At 43.1% G+C, this 15,345-nt stretch overlaps 1 protein-coding gene across 2 annotated transcripts in view; it reads right to left on the bottom strand.

The window, feature by feature from the left end:
• The window catches only part of cttnbp2 (cortactin binding protein 2), an 88,637-nt gene that overhangs the window by 24,469 nt on the left and 48,823 nt on the right, over positions 1-15,345 (bottom strand). For both annotated transcript variants that reach the window (XM_034878878.1, XM_034878879.1), the window contains exons 4-8: positions 12,697-14,095; positions 8,661-8,951; positions 4,838-4,940; positions 2,860-3,010; positions 428-628 (exon numbers count right to left, since the gene is read on the bottom strand). In XM_034878878.1, coding sequence (XP_034734769.1) covers positions 428-628; positions 2,860-3,010; positions 4,838-4,940; positions 8,661-8,951; positions 12,697-14,095 — 2,145 coding nt within the window. The remainder of the gene's footprint in view (positions 1-427; positions 629-2,859; positions 3,011-4,837; positions 4,941-8,660; positions 8,952-12,696; positions 14,096-15,345) is intronic.

Below are 15,345 nucleotides of genomic sequence, written 5' to 3'. Positions count from 1 at the left end.
TGAATTGATACAGCAAAGTATTGCGATATTTTCAGTGGCAATACTATATTGGTACACAGACGCCAAGTATCAATCTATTATTATACATGTGTTGGTCAGTTTGTCTGCTTGACAATCCCATTTTGCAGCCATGAAATTGGAGCGATATGAACAAACAGAGAAATGTATCTTTTTAGATAAAACACATGTTGACAAAGTTTCCTTTTGGGGACATCATTTGAAATTGGGAAAAATTAGAAGAGTGAAAAAAAGTTAAACAAGGCAATTTATCACATAATATTGCAATACTTTTTTAAAATTGCAATAATGTCGTATCGTGACGTCTTGTGATTCCCACCCCTAGTTACAGCCCTAGTTACAGCCCTGTTACAAACCATTTGACATTAGCAGTCAGGTAATTCATTCTAAATTCCCAGCTCAGTCCCACCTTGAGGCCCAGGGCAGCAGCCATGTGTGCAGCCGTCCAGCCGTCGCTGTTGGCCTGGTGCAGCAGGGCAGCAGGCAGTGCCAGGGTGGGGGGCGGCTCAGGCGTCACAGTGGGGTCACCCTGAGTCGGGTGGCCGAGGAGGAGACGCAGCGTGTCTACGTCTCCGGAGCGCACCGTGGCGTGGAGAGCCGTGCAGCCGTCCTGCAGAGAGGAGGAGCTGATTTATGTCCATGTGCTCACAGTGACTGCTCACTAATACCAAACTCAGACTGAAGTTCAAGTGTTTCGAATGATTCCCATTTGTGCAAAGTAAAACTAATGGGATTTTGCTTTTCATGCTGCCTTTCAGTGAGGAAGTTCTTGCAATCATCTGATGATAATTCAAGTCGACTAATGTCCCATGCAGGCTCAAACTAGCTAATGCTGATTTACATTATCGAATAGTCTGCCAGTTACGTTCTTGACTGAATTGATTTAAGAGTTTGGTCTATAAAATGTCAGATATTCTGTATTTCACATCAATAAAAACAATTTCTCTTTCACTAGAGCACAATATTTACCTATTTAAATGTTTTATTTTGTTCATCCAATAATCCAAAACCAAGAATGATTCAGCTTTCTATAATGGAATGGTAGGAAAAAATCTTTTCAGAAGCATTAGTGCTAATGAATTCTTGCTCGAAATATTGCTATAAATATTAATTAGAATTGTTGATTAATTGTCTGTTGATTGACAATTCACCTACATTTTTCAGCTATATGTCATACACATTCAAGCACACATTTTGGTAAATGAAACTTTTGATGATTTCAGTTCACACAGAATTTTACTGAAAAGATACCCGTAATTCTTGACCAGAACAAACCACTTTAAGCGGAATTCCACCTTTATTCAAAGCCTCCACTCTTACGAAAGTTGTGTTTTATGCTCCATGGAGACATTGATCACTGCACTTCACAATAAACATGCTGTCTTGTTCTTGCTGTCTGGCAAGAGCAGCACCAAAACTGGCTCTAGTAATAGAAAAAAGGGAGAAAATGCAAATCAGCTGTTAATTACCCAGCCGGGTAATAAAAAAAGGGGTTCAGACTGTATTCTCTTCACCAAGTTTAGATATCCTCCATGTAAAAATCATTGCGTTTGACCCAACACACACCGGTTCAACATTTCAGGTGTGTAAAAATACACGTGTGCAGAAGAGGTCAGATGTGCTCCAGGGACTCTGGCAGCTCCTGTGGCTCAGCAGGGGGGCCAGGCTAAATGTAGAACAAAAGCAGGTACAGTAACGGAACATATACGGTCTCACCACATGCTTCCATGGCCCCTTTGGTTACCATGGACACCCGGGAAGCCTATACATCAATTAGCTTGCACCGACGACTGAGCCCCCGAGAAGTGCAAAACAATGATGGAAGACAAAATGTACAAAGGAACAAACATCAAGTAATTACATTTTACATTCTTAAAATGTAAGAATGTAAAAATGTAACTAACATTTGCTCAGAATATAGTAATAATGTCTAATATTTCATTTATTTGCCAACTACTTTTACACACACGAGGATGTATCCTCTGCATTTAACCCATTCTACCTAACTAGGGGCAGTGGGCAGCCATAGTCCGGCGCGCAGGGACCAACTCCAGTTTTAATGCCATTGCCTGAATCAAGGGCAAGCATGTAGGCCTATGTCTTTACTTATTTATTTATTTATTTATTTATTTATTAATGTGGAAGGAAACAGGAGCACCCAGGAGAAACCCACGCCCACCCGGGGAGACGACTCTCCACACAGAAAGGAGCGATTCTTGAATCCAGTACACAACAGTGCTAACCACTGAACCACCGTGCATAATGTGACAAATGCCACATATCCATCAAAATGGATTTTATATGAGCAAATAAATAGGGAAAATTTGTAAATTTCTGGAGAAGGTGACAGTGACTGATCAAAGGGCACAAAGATCCAAAACACTTAAATGCAAAGCTACATTTCTGTGTCTCTATTCCAATTTATTGTCCGTATTTTATACTTAAATTATTAACAATCAGGCCAGTTTATTTTCACTTTGTAATACCTGTGACAAAACCAACTCTAATTTCAAAGATGTTGCCACTGAGCAAAAAACAGTCAAATTGAGTCTCTAAAATTTGACCTTAAGTTTTCAAACTTTAAACTCACAAAAAAATGCGTCAAACACATTTGAGCAATGACTCAAAATTTGATCTAGAAACAAGAACCCAAGCACAAGGTGGGGCGGGGGGGGGGGGGGGGGGGGGGGGGGGGGGGGGGGGGGGGGGGGGGGGGGGGGGGGGGGGATGATGACATGTTTTTTAACCATGCCAAGTCAACTAAGTTAATTTCCAGATGTTTAAATCTGATGCAGTAGTGTACATGTGCGACCAACGGCCAGCATGGTGGAGCAGACTTACCGTGGTGGTACACGAGCGGTCGGCTCCGGCGCTCAGCAGGACCCGGACACAGTCAAGGCTTCCTGCTTCGCAGGCCAAGAAGAGGGGGGTCTGCCCCCCCGCCGCCGCCGAGTCCACAGCAGCTCCGGCAGACAGCAGCACCTCCACACAGCTGGAGGGAGGGGGAGAGACATCAGAAAAACAAATACCAACATCAGATAAATGAACACGATGTGTGGCATTAAAGCTACAGTGCACCGCTTGACGCGCCCATGAGAGATTCTAAGTAATGACAAGAAAACGGTTGCCGCCTCTAAATGATACAGTCCTTCGGTGATCACACACACACACACACACACACACACACACACACCACCAACACATTTTATGACACCATACACGCAATGATTGCACACATCTTACTCTAAATTGAGGAATCTCTGTGTATGCATGTGTGTGACTCGGTGACTTCCGCATGCGCACTATAGTAGCGGAGGAGGGGAGATGCTACATCCCTTGTGCGTTCATTGATTGGTTGTTTTGATCAGTGTCGTGCCAAAAAGTGGTCATCTGCCAAAACCTGCTGTCTCTCTTGCATGCAAATTGAAAGAGAAAGAGAGATATATTTCATCTTTGGGTCACACACACACACACACAGCCTGTCCGCTAACACGACTACTGAAAAAACTGTAAATTCCTGAAAATTAGAGTGTGTGTGTCTGTGTGTGTGTGTGTGTGTGTGTGTGTGTGTGTGTGTGTGTGTGTGTGTGTGTGTGTGTGTGTCAGAATGCCTTTTGGATATCCCCAATCTATTAATAGCACTGTGATCAGATATTACAGCACTGCACATTCCCCAGCTGGTCCTGGGCATCATGTTTTTGGCACACACACAAAAACAAACACTGACAACACACACAGACACACACACACACACACACACACACACACTACAGTGCAAAGAGCCTCTCCTGCTGTAAGTATGGTATATCAGGATCAAGACGTGTGATCAGGACTGAGCGTACTGTAGGAGCAGATGTCATACATATTTTATAATGAGAGCTCGGAGATAAACTTCCTATCAGCAGAAATGAAATCAAGCTGCAGACATTAATGACAGCTGCCCAGTGAAAGCTCTGAGCTGGGCTGATTGTAGCTGTAGGGAAAACACTCCATAGAGCTTCACAGTCCATACTGTGTGCCACAAAGTCACCAGTTGATACTGGTGTGGTGACGGAACCGAGGAGACATGCTGGCTCTGAAACCCAACTCACTTACTAGTATTGGTAAAACGGGCGTATTACACGCATGATATGTTCCAGCTGTGCTCGTCGTGCAGAAAAATAGGTCCCATGAGTCATTTATCAAAAGCACATTACATATAGAATCACTAACATTTACTATTGAATCACAAACATTTACACACTAAAAAACAAAGGTCAAAGTCTCAAAAACACCGTGGGTGTGATAAACCCTGCTTACACTGGGTTCTAAAATGTGTCTTGAGCAATCAAAAAGACCACAAGAAATCTGAAAAAAGGCAGAATTCCCCACAGATTTCTAACAAATTTATGAAATAAATAGAACGAAAACTCTAATAAAATGTTAACCTATCTCCACCCCAAGCAAATCAAGATTCTGGATCATCGCTGAAAACTATAAATTTAGTTTTTAGTTTTCAGCGATGATCCAGAATGCTAAACGGGCTAAATAAAAGTGTAACCGGCCATCAAGGTTAAGTCGTCTTGGACGCATTCAACAACATATCTTTTGTTGTATAGTTTAAACGCTAATGCTTCCTGACGCTTCCAACATAAGAGGAAAATGGGTCACCAATGCAGTACGTGGTGGTTGTTTTGGTAGCAGCGTAACAAGACTAACTTGCTCTCTAACTTGCCCACTTTATAAGTTGGACTAAGTGTTGCGTGACCAACAATAGTTCTGCCCGATGGGAGATTAAACGCGGCGTTACCGTGCAAGAGGATGACCCACGGGATCTCACCTGCTGTGGCCGTGGGCGGCAGCAACGTGTAAAGGTGTGAATCCACTTTCATCTGAGACATCAGCAGGCGATCCCGAAGACAGCAGCAGCAGCTTCACACACTCTGACAGAGAGAGACAGGAATATGATGATGCTGCAGCCGTGAGAATTAACAAGATACAATAATTACAGTCTACAACATCGTAAAAAAAAGGCAAAAAAACATGTCAGTGTAAATGACTTGAAACTGTACAACCGTACACAGCAGAGCAAACACCTTTTACTGTTGCCATGGATACTCTTCAGTAGGTACAGTAGTTGGTACGGCATTGCTGGCATAATCCTCCAAAATCAGTGTAAACAAGTTTTTTCTTTTTTTTTTATTACAATACGTTGTCATTAATGAATTTATTGTGAAGTCGTGCCACCCTCTGTTCATGAGCGTTCGCCAGTCTACGTGTTTTCTCAGAGTTTCTTTCACTAGCTGTTCTAAAAAGATGAAACATGATGCAGTTCTGCCTTTACAGAAATAATGACAATTTCATCCCCTCCTCATTTTAAAACAACAAAGATGAATCAACAATATATTTGTGTTAGCATTCGGCTACTACATTTCCCAAGAGTTTTAGGGGCGTTTTTATCTTTGATAAAATGCCAAGCCGTCCAGATGTTACTTTCCAGTACAATAGTACGCATTTATGTTAGAATATGGACCGAAATCCCCAGACGAACCTTCCAGCTTTCAGAAAGACTGATGAAAGAACCCTTTTATGAGAAATAACACTGGACATGAAAGAAGAAGACCAGCTCTCTGTAGTGCATGTGACATCCCCGAATACAAAAATAGTTATACATATTCATCTCATCAGGTATTACGGAGCCACCAGAAAAACAGTACAAAATGAATACAGTGAATTCTGCATTAAATGGAATACATCCAAGTTCTCTTTCTTTATGTGAAAAAATTAAAGTTAAAAATATATACATAAAATCTACAACCCCAAAACATCTATATTCAAACTGCTGTTTTATGACAGTCGCCTGTCAGTTGTAGTGGCTTCCTACTGCTCGTTACTCAGTGTACGTTTCACGTTCCTGTTACACACGTATTCCCACAGCCAACAGTCAACCATCTACGTGTGGTTTCAAGCGTAGAAACTGATGACCGTTGTTTTGGGAAATGAAGTAAGTGAAGGAGGAGAGGTAAACAGTGATCAGACATATTGATGGGAGGTGTTTGTGTGTCAGCGAGTGTGTGTCCTCTGTGTGTACATCCCGCTTTCTATACAAGCCCTCAGCACAGGTGTCCTTCAGCTCAGGTTGTGTTCATGGATCATCGCTGCTCGACTGAATGTTACTCAACATCTCAGCAGGGAAGCAGATCCTGATAGACCCGCAGCGCGTGTACATGTGTTTGTGTGTGTGAAGTGGTCTACATGCATTAATTATTCCAAGTGTGCGACTGTATGCACGGCACTGCTTCCCGTGTGTCAGGGTAACGAGCATGTGGTCAACATCTATGCTGTGGTTACAGCCCTGACATGACAGTCCATCTCATTTCACGGCAGCCAACATAATGAGACCAGCCGCAGCTCTCACACAATTACAGACTTTAAAACAACACAACGGAGTGTTTATCAGCTCCAGGTCTTTGTCCTCTCACTGCATCTTCAGATCGCTGCAAAAAGCACATCAACAACCAGCTGCTTGGCAAAGCTAATGTATGCTGAGTATGTTGTATCTTAATCATATTGTCTGTTGTAGAGCTGTAAAGGTTAACTGATCGGTTGTCAACTATTAAATGAACCAACTATTTTGTTAATCAATGAATCGGTTTGTGTCATTTTTCAAAAAGAAAAATTAATTAGGAATGCTCTTGATTGCAGCTTCTTAAATGTGAATATTTTGTAGTTTATTTACTCGTCTTGTGACGGCAAACTGAATATTTTTGAGTTGTGACATTGAGAAGACTTTTGAGGACCTCGTCCTCAAATGCATTTTAAATAGCCTGTGATCATTCAAAATATAGTTCCCTCTACAGGTTGTTCCACAAGATATCAAACCTGAATCACTCACTGGGATTTGCTCTGGAAAAGGGCGCCAACTAAAACAGAAATAAATCTCCTGTGTGGCGGCATTCGGTGTCCACTCTCTTATCAATATGACCTTTGTTCTACACTGTCTTTAGTAGGAAGTCAGCTGAGCAACTGGCTACACTTCAGCATTGATATTTACATTTATGCAGTTTTACAAAGTCAAACCCGAGATACGAAACTACTTCAGGGCTCTATTTAAAATGCCACTTTGTGACTCGCTGTCGACGAGAGGGGGCAGCTTCATGGCTCAGCCTTTACGCAGTTTGTTTGTGCAGGTGAGAACAATATAATTGAATCTCACATGGCCTCTAGGTCCTCAAAGAGAACTGTGGGTTGTGTAAACACACATCGTACTTTCTGGAGCAGAGGAGTCCTGACAGCAGAACAGTTTAACACGTCGAGCAGATGGATGCGGTCTTCACTTTGCAAACCTAGCGGGTATACGTTTAAAGAAAACACGAGAAAACTATATGTACTTTCTTGATCGCAGAGCAAATCTTTTTCCTTTTATATTTTTCTTCAACAAGCAGTAAAAGGAAAAGGCTAACTAAGCAAGAAGAACAGCAAGTGTTTATATACATACTTTTATCTGTTGGTCTCATATATTTCATTTATATCAGCCTCGCTCATGGAACAACCAATCCTGTGTGAAACCTTTGTTTGTATTTTAGAGTATCTCTCTCGATATGAATCATTAAAAGCATCTGGCCGTTCCTTTAAGGCTACTCTTTGGAATAAATCCTCCAGCCAACCGCTGACTCAAAACTACAAGACAGGGATTCATTTCTACGCTTCAAAATAAACACACACATTGGTGCTTTGGACAGAAGCAGCCAGAAATGTTCAAAGGAAAACAACTGGCGCACACTGATTGATTAGCATGTTATTTAACCAACAGCTATTTAACATTGTGTAGTCAAGAGTTTGTGAAATTGTATCATTGTGTGGGTCACAAAACCATAATCCCTTATAAAAACATCTGCATTCAGGGCCATATCCATGAGTTTAGAAGTTTCACACCAAGGATGATGACCAGCCACCAAGTCTATAATTGTTTAAATTACTAACTTGTTGAACATTTTCACATTTTTAACCCTAATAAATGGATAAAAAGCATTTATATTTAGTTCTAAATCCCTCTTTACTGGAAAGGAACTCAATTCAGATAGTAAATGCAGAATAATTTATTTAGTTTCTGTTAAAAGAAGTCAGATTTAAAGATACTGAGTCTAAAAAAAATAATGGAATTAGCCTATGAAATACTGTAGACTTAAAAACCTTTCCCCAGGTTGCTTAAGAGCCCAAATTCCCAGAAAACAAATCCCAACATGACCACACTGTCATTAGTGGCCTGTCTGGATCAAAGGAATAGTTGAGATATTTTCCAGTGGGGTTGTACGAGCTCCTTCTCCATAGTCAGTGCATTACCTGCATTAGACGATGGCCAGCACACCCTGATGACAGGGAAGCCAAGCAACTGTGGACGGGGGTAGTAGCTAAACATTTAGACTTCAACAATCTATAATCGTTTATGTGTATGCTACTGTATATTTAGAATATTTCCACCCCTTTTCCTTGTCTTTAAAGTCACCAGACTCCTTTGACAAAATGTTTTTCTACCTCGGTGAACACAGGTTGCTGGCCTACTGCTGAACTACCCCTTTAAGTCCATTTCCAGCTTTATAAATACCTACTGTGCCTTAAATGTCAAGCAGCCAGCCATTATTGGCGAATCAAATGCCAGTTACCTGTGTGTCCATTCTGAGCAGCAGCAAACAAGGCAGAGGTTTGGTCGTGGTTGTGGTAGAGGTGGTGGTCTTGGTCAAGATGATCGGGTTCGTTGTCCATGGCGGTGGTAGATGTGGTGTTGGTGGACATGGTGTTGGAGGTGGTAGTGGTGGTCGGGTCTTGTTGGTTAAGCAGCATAGACAATAAAGTGACATTTCCCTGGGAAGCAGCTTGGGGGAGCAGGGGGCGCCCGCTGTCCAGGGCAGCAGGCCCTCCGCCGCTGAGACAGGAGACTAGGGAGGGACACCAGCCTGCAGGGGGGAGGAGGAGCAGGAGCAGCACAGGTTAAACTAGGTGGAGGGAGAGCAAGAGGAAGAGGAAGCTTCTAGAAGGGCTGAGGATGGGAGAGCGAGGGTGTGAGAAGGTGAACGGGTTGGAAGGGAAGGAGAGCACCTTTCAATTCAACGCATACTCTAGTACAGTCTCTTTTGTCTGAGCAGCAGGCAGCAAGGGGATCCGAGTTGTAGTTAAATAAACGTTTCCAATAAATAAAAGCTCATGTTGTGCAGCCCAATATTGTTTAAAACCCCAGATTTGTATGTTAAATTCTAGTTGAGATACCATTGTTTCAAAGATGCCAGATATGTCACGCTGAATTTGGCTGAAATGTTTATAAATTGAGGTAAACATTTCCGTTTGATGGAATTGTGCAGGTATTCAAAAAAACTTATTATAAAGACAAAAATTGAACTTTGATGAAGAGTTGGAACAAGATGATATATAATGTAATGCATACAGTGTAATAATGTCAAACCATGTCACAAACTGTGATATTTAAGGATAAACAAAATGAGAAAAGTCTAAAAAGGTTAGCTGACAGGCAAAGCTAGAGCTTTTATTTTGAAAGACAGCAGGTTAGCTATTTAGCATCCAGGCTATCTGCCACTGAGGCTATCTTAACTTCCGCTAGCTAAGCTACACAACTAAAGTTGAACTAACAGAACATACAGAACGTGTGAAGTGCTCGGCTACTAAAGGTAGGTGCACTAAGTTCAGCTAGTCACAACCAGCTCGTTCTACTGAAATCAATGATTAAACCTCTTAAAGAAGCCACCCAGGAGGTTTCTGTTTCTGTAGCCCGGAGCTATTCTCGGCTAAATCCCATGTTGTGGTTGGTTTGTGTTATGAACATACCAGTAGGATTACAGGAGGATTGCGGGGAAGAAAAAGTAGAACAGGAAAGTTACATACTGAGGTTTTGTTTCAGCCTCTGCTGGAACTCATCCAGCACAACTGTGGTTAAACCAGGGAGATTATCTCTCCCCTCAGATCTGCTGTTAATGTGTGGCTTATAATACAAACTTGTTACCTTCTTATTAATCTTCTTCAAGCTCCTGATTACCTCATTGAGTCCTTTTTAGGTTTAGTTTTTTATAAATGTATAAAAATGTCACTATTGTGCACTGTGTGTGTTGTCATATCGGAAACAAATCTGCCTAGATTTAATTTTAAATACAAACCCGTGATTCATTGTTTTTATGGCTTATTATATATTATTACAGAAATCTTGTTTTCTGTGAAATTTGGCCTGACATATTTGGTATCTTTGGACACTTTGGGATCACCACTAGGATGAAGTTTGAATACTTTGCTGCAGTACAAAACGTGAAGATAAACCCACCGGGATGGTCTGAAAGAGTTTATTAAGGTTATTTCTAAAGGGCATTTCTTCTTATGGTAAACTGGCATGAATTAATGCACAGAAAAAGAAATCCCTAACACAGGGGAATGTTCTTTAAGTCAATTAGAGCAATTTTAAGTGTTAGAAAAGGGGGAAAAAAACTTCCCCAAACATAAGTAAGATTTTCACCGTTTTGCTAGAAAACAAGATTTTGAGATCATTTTGTTTACTGCGGTAATAGATCATATTTGTATTAACTATCTACATCTGAACTATTTTGCCTGCTCTGGAAATTAACATAATTTCAAAGCTTTCTCACAACACTAAGAAAATATGTGCGATTGTCTCAGCATGTGACGGGCGCTGCAGCCTGGACAAAAGAGTCAGTCGTTGCATCAGATTAACAGTGAGGTGTGGACAGCATTCGTCTTTCAGTATCATCACTCACCCACAGTATTCACACAGTGGACAAATAGAAATGATTCAGTTGGATACTGTTGCAATTATACAGCATTATTTTAAGCGATTAGGCACAACAAACAGATAAAATAAAGAACAGGAAAAAAATAAAACTTGCTAAAACCACAAACTAAACATGCTTGAAGCGTGAGATGCTACTTTTAGCTTTGGTTTTATAGGTCTGTTCTGAAGGGAAGGGTAAAGATGAGAAAGAAAGAAAAAGGCAGAATGGAGAGTTTCAGTGCAGAAACTTGTTTCACAGACTGAAGAGAGAGAGATACAGAGACCGGGAAAAAGAAAGTGCAGCAGAGATTCACAAGAACATAGATGACGGTAGCCGTTATGGTTGCACTTACTGTCCGTCAGTGGGAGGCGGTCAGGAACAAAAAGCTACAAAAAATATCTGGCTACTGACGGGTGAAATTGTGGACCTATTTTGAAAATGAATCAATTCAGAATCTCTTCCCCCCCCCCATTTGTAATTTGGAACTAATGCAATCAAATAAAACCTGAAAGGTTGTGTCTGGCAACACTGGTATTAACACTATTTTTGACTTGAGATCAGTGTGCAGTAATAAATATATCTTATATACTTTTTTTACGTCATTATAGGTATTTTGTTCTCTGCAAAGCACTTTGTTATGTGACTAAATAGAGAAGCCAATCGGGATACATCTTCATGCAAAAGAACAAGACCTTCAAACAAAGCAAATGCATTCTGTCACATTTCACAGGTACAGTTCAGGATGATTCCAGTTTACTACAACTTGGGCTTTGCATTTCTAGGTTTTATCGTTATAGGTTTCAGTTATGATACCTGCAAACACATCACTAACAAGAAGCAGACCGGGCAATAAACATGAGCAGCAAGCATCAGTTGAGACAAATTATCTAAACCATCTTATTTCGAGGTAAAACGTAAGTATGAAGGTGTGAAGTTAGTGGGGAAAAGGGAACAAGAAAAAGTCCTTCTGTAAACTCTGAGTTTGGGTAATCATTTCTGTTGGCTTTGGTTTTATTTTATCTATTTTTTTAAATAAGTTTGGGTAAGCTCAGAGGTAGTTTAAAACCAGTCTGATAATCTGGCTGCTCGTGTTTATTTCCCCACCTGGCTGATCCTGTCCTAAACTCAGGAACTGTCTTGCTGAGATGTGGGAGTTAAAACTGAGTGAAATATTCTTACAGATAGAAACTATGGAAAAAAACTATGGAAATAAGACCAAAGTTGTAATAAACTGTACTTATTCTATAATCATACTACACGGTACAATCAAGCAAGGTAAATATAAATGCCTACATTTATATCAAAACAATTAAATTACATATAGAAAGCCAATGGGACAAGTTAATGGAAGCGGAAACAGAAAGAGTGCAGAAAGTACAGAAGTGGGGATGGCATGCTACTGGAGGATGGAAAAGGGAAGGGGAGGAGAGAGCAGCCTCTGGCATCAGCTTCAGAGAGGACAGGGGTTACTGTTGGGAAGAGCTACGAACCAATCTGAATACGCAAGAAGGGGAAACGTCTGCTTTGCCTCAACTGACCCTGACGGCTAAGCTTTAGGTCTCTAAGAAGCATTCAGGCACATGTTAGCAAGATGTCAATGTCCGCTGTTGACAATGAACCAACAGGGCTAACATGACAACATGGGAGACGAAAGGTGCCCAGAGAGAGGACATATCAAGGGCAGAGGAGGAGAGTAAGTACAGAGAGGATGCAGAGGTACTTTAGGGATTCAGTGACGTAAACTGAATTGCTATTCTGTTTGCATTGCTGTGGTTATCCCAGTTTCCCTGTGGCCTGATTGCTATGCTATGCTGTGCTAAGCTATGCTAAGCTTGCGCCGTGTAAAGACAGTCGAAGAAAAGAGGCAGTGGGGAGAACTGGAGGGAGAGGGAGCATGGAGGAGCCCCTTTACCTGATGCTGTTGCCAGGGGGCTGCCTGCGGAGGCTCGGGGGCTACGGGAGGATGAAGCACTAATGGAAGAGGAGTTGGAGGGGGGGTTTATGGAGGAGGGGCTACTGACAGTGGTGGCAGAGCTGATGACAGGGGGGCACTCTGCACATGCTGCTGCCGGCTGCCGCTGAGGGCCCCGGCCAGGCCCCGGGGAGCAGGCACCCACCTGAGAGGCCGTCAGGGCTGGGACCAGGTCCAGGGCGGGTTTGGGCGGCAGCTGGGGCGTGGCTGGTTTCAGCCCAGCCCCAGAGCGGTTGCTGTCCCCCACCCCCTTGATGGGTGGATGAGGAGGAGAAGGGGTCTGGGAAAGCCCTGGCTTTTTGGGAGGAATAGGGGGAGGGTTTCCCCGGTCGATCCTGGCCACCGTGGGCGACTTGAGGCCAATTGGATGGCCCAGGCGGCCGGGAAAAGGGCCCCCCTCCGACGCAGAGTGTGGCAGGCCTGGACGCAGGGGTCCGCCTCCTGCAGGAGGGCTGGTGAAGCGAGAAAGGACCTGTGTGACCGTGTGGCGTGCTTGCTGCTTGGCGGCAAAGTTGTCACGGTTGGTGGGGGACGGATCACGCGCCGGAGGACTCTGGGACGACGTGCCATTTTGGTCCTGTTCCTGGAACTTGTAACGGGCCGCCTGGACACGGGGGCTGACTCCACTAGGTAAGCCGTGGGGGGCTTGGCCCTCTGAGCCGTTCTCTGTCTGAACCAGTCCTCCTGAGCTGCTGTGGACAATCCCCCTCCCACTAGTCTTTGGCAGACTCAGGCCCACATAGTTGGCAGGGGTTGGTTTGACAGGTATGGTGAGGGGGTTCTTCTTGGGACCGTCCACCTCAGTGGGGGGCAGGTCCGTTTGGCAAGACGCTGTTCGAGAGCTGATGGGCTCTGTGGCTACAGAAACAGACATCACAACTTTAGGTTTGGGTGGTGTGCTGGCGGCAGCAGCAGGTTCTGCACCGGCGGGAGCGGCACCATCCTTCCTATCGCCCTGTTCAGTCCTGAGCTGCTCCACCTGCTGCCGCAAACTCTGGCTCTCGACCTCCTCGCGGCCCAGCCTGGCCCGCAGCTGTTCCCGCTCCGTGTCAAACTCCGACAGCTGCTTTTCCATCTTGGCCTCCATCTGTTGGCTGCGCTGTCGCTCGGTGCTCAGCTCCTCCTGCAGCCGGCCAGAGGTGCGGCTCTCCTCGTCCACGCGAGCCTGGAGCTCGTCGAAGCGCTGAGACTCCTCTACGACTCGCGTGGCGAGCTGCTTGCACTCGCGCACCAACATCATGACAATGTGCTTGTTCTTCTCACGCTCGTCCTTCAGCTGCGCTGTCAGCTTGCGGTGCTCCTGCTCCAGACTCTGGAGCTGCAGCTTCTCCATCTCCAGCTGGAAGAAAAGACACACACACACACACACACACACACACACACACACACACACACACACACACACACACACACACACACACACACACACACACACACACACACACACACACACACACACACACACACACACAGAGTAAATAGAAAGTAGCATCAATTGATGTAATGTTTTCACAAAGACACTAGTTAGAGCAAAGATTATTTTTTTATAGTCGATTAATCTGTTGATTCTTTTCTTGATTAATCAATTAGACGTTAGGTTTATAACATGTCCGGAAATGGTTAAAAAAATGATAATCTGTGTTTTCCAAAGCCCAAGATGACATACTACACATTCCACAATTTAATGATATTCAGTTTACTGTCACAGAGGAGTGAAAAAACTAGAAAGCATTCACATTAAAGAATCTGCGATCAGAGAGTTTTTTTTAAATCTTTTTTCATTAAAAATGTCCCATGGCATGAAAATTTCACTTGGAGGTCTTTTAACATTAATCTTCTTCTGATTTTATAGACTAAACAAATATATTAGTTATCTGCAGCCCTAGCCTCAGCATTACATGTGAGCAAATATAAGTGTGCATGAATAACTTCATCAGGTGTCTCCAGTTACAAAACTACCAAATGAATGGGTTTTACACGTGACACACTGACATCATCGCCTAACACCTTTTTCAGATCATCTGCCATCACACAGACTGTACATACTTGTTCCAGGGGCCTCCCAGTGTATGTCAAACATGCAATATCGCTCATAGATGTACTTCAAAGGCATCATGCCTCCTGTCTTACTGCCGGCACACTAGGCATCACACGCATCCAGAAAATATCATCCATCACCCGAATAACACCGAAAACTGGATAGAAACACAGATTCAATCTATATATAATCTGTAATAGAGTCTTAGATAGAAACTGAACTGCTTACATTCTGCCGAAATGCAACAATCCAAATTTGAAGTCATTGTCACAAAACTATGAATGAACCTGAAAACGATTTTCTCCAGTAGTGTAGACAACCTATAGTAATTAAGTGAGACAGAGAAAATAGCTCGATTAAATAGACAGGCAAGAGACACACACACAAACACACACACACACACACACACAATGAACGAGGTTGGTTGGAGTCTAATTTATCTTTTCAGAGCGACCGTGTCTCTGCATACGGTTGAATTTCGATGACTTGTCAAAGCCTCTATTTCAGGAGTGTCGCTGCTATTGTTAGCTCCGAGCTGCATTCACAGAGGG

This window comes from Etheostoma cragini, chromosome 8 (genome assembly GCF_013103735.1).
Source record: "Etheostoma cragini isolate CJK2018 chromosome 8, CSU_Ecrag_1.0, whole genome shotgun sequence".
NCBI classification, from domain to species: domain Eukaryota; kingdom Metazoa; phylum Chordata; class Actinopteri; order Perciformes; family Percidae; genus Etheostoma; species Etheostoma cragini.
Note: the sequence above shows the minus strand (reverse complement) of the source record. Positions and strands in the feature narration are given on the sequence as shown.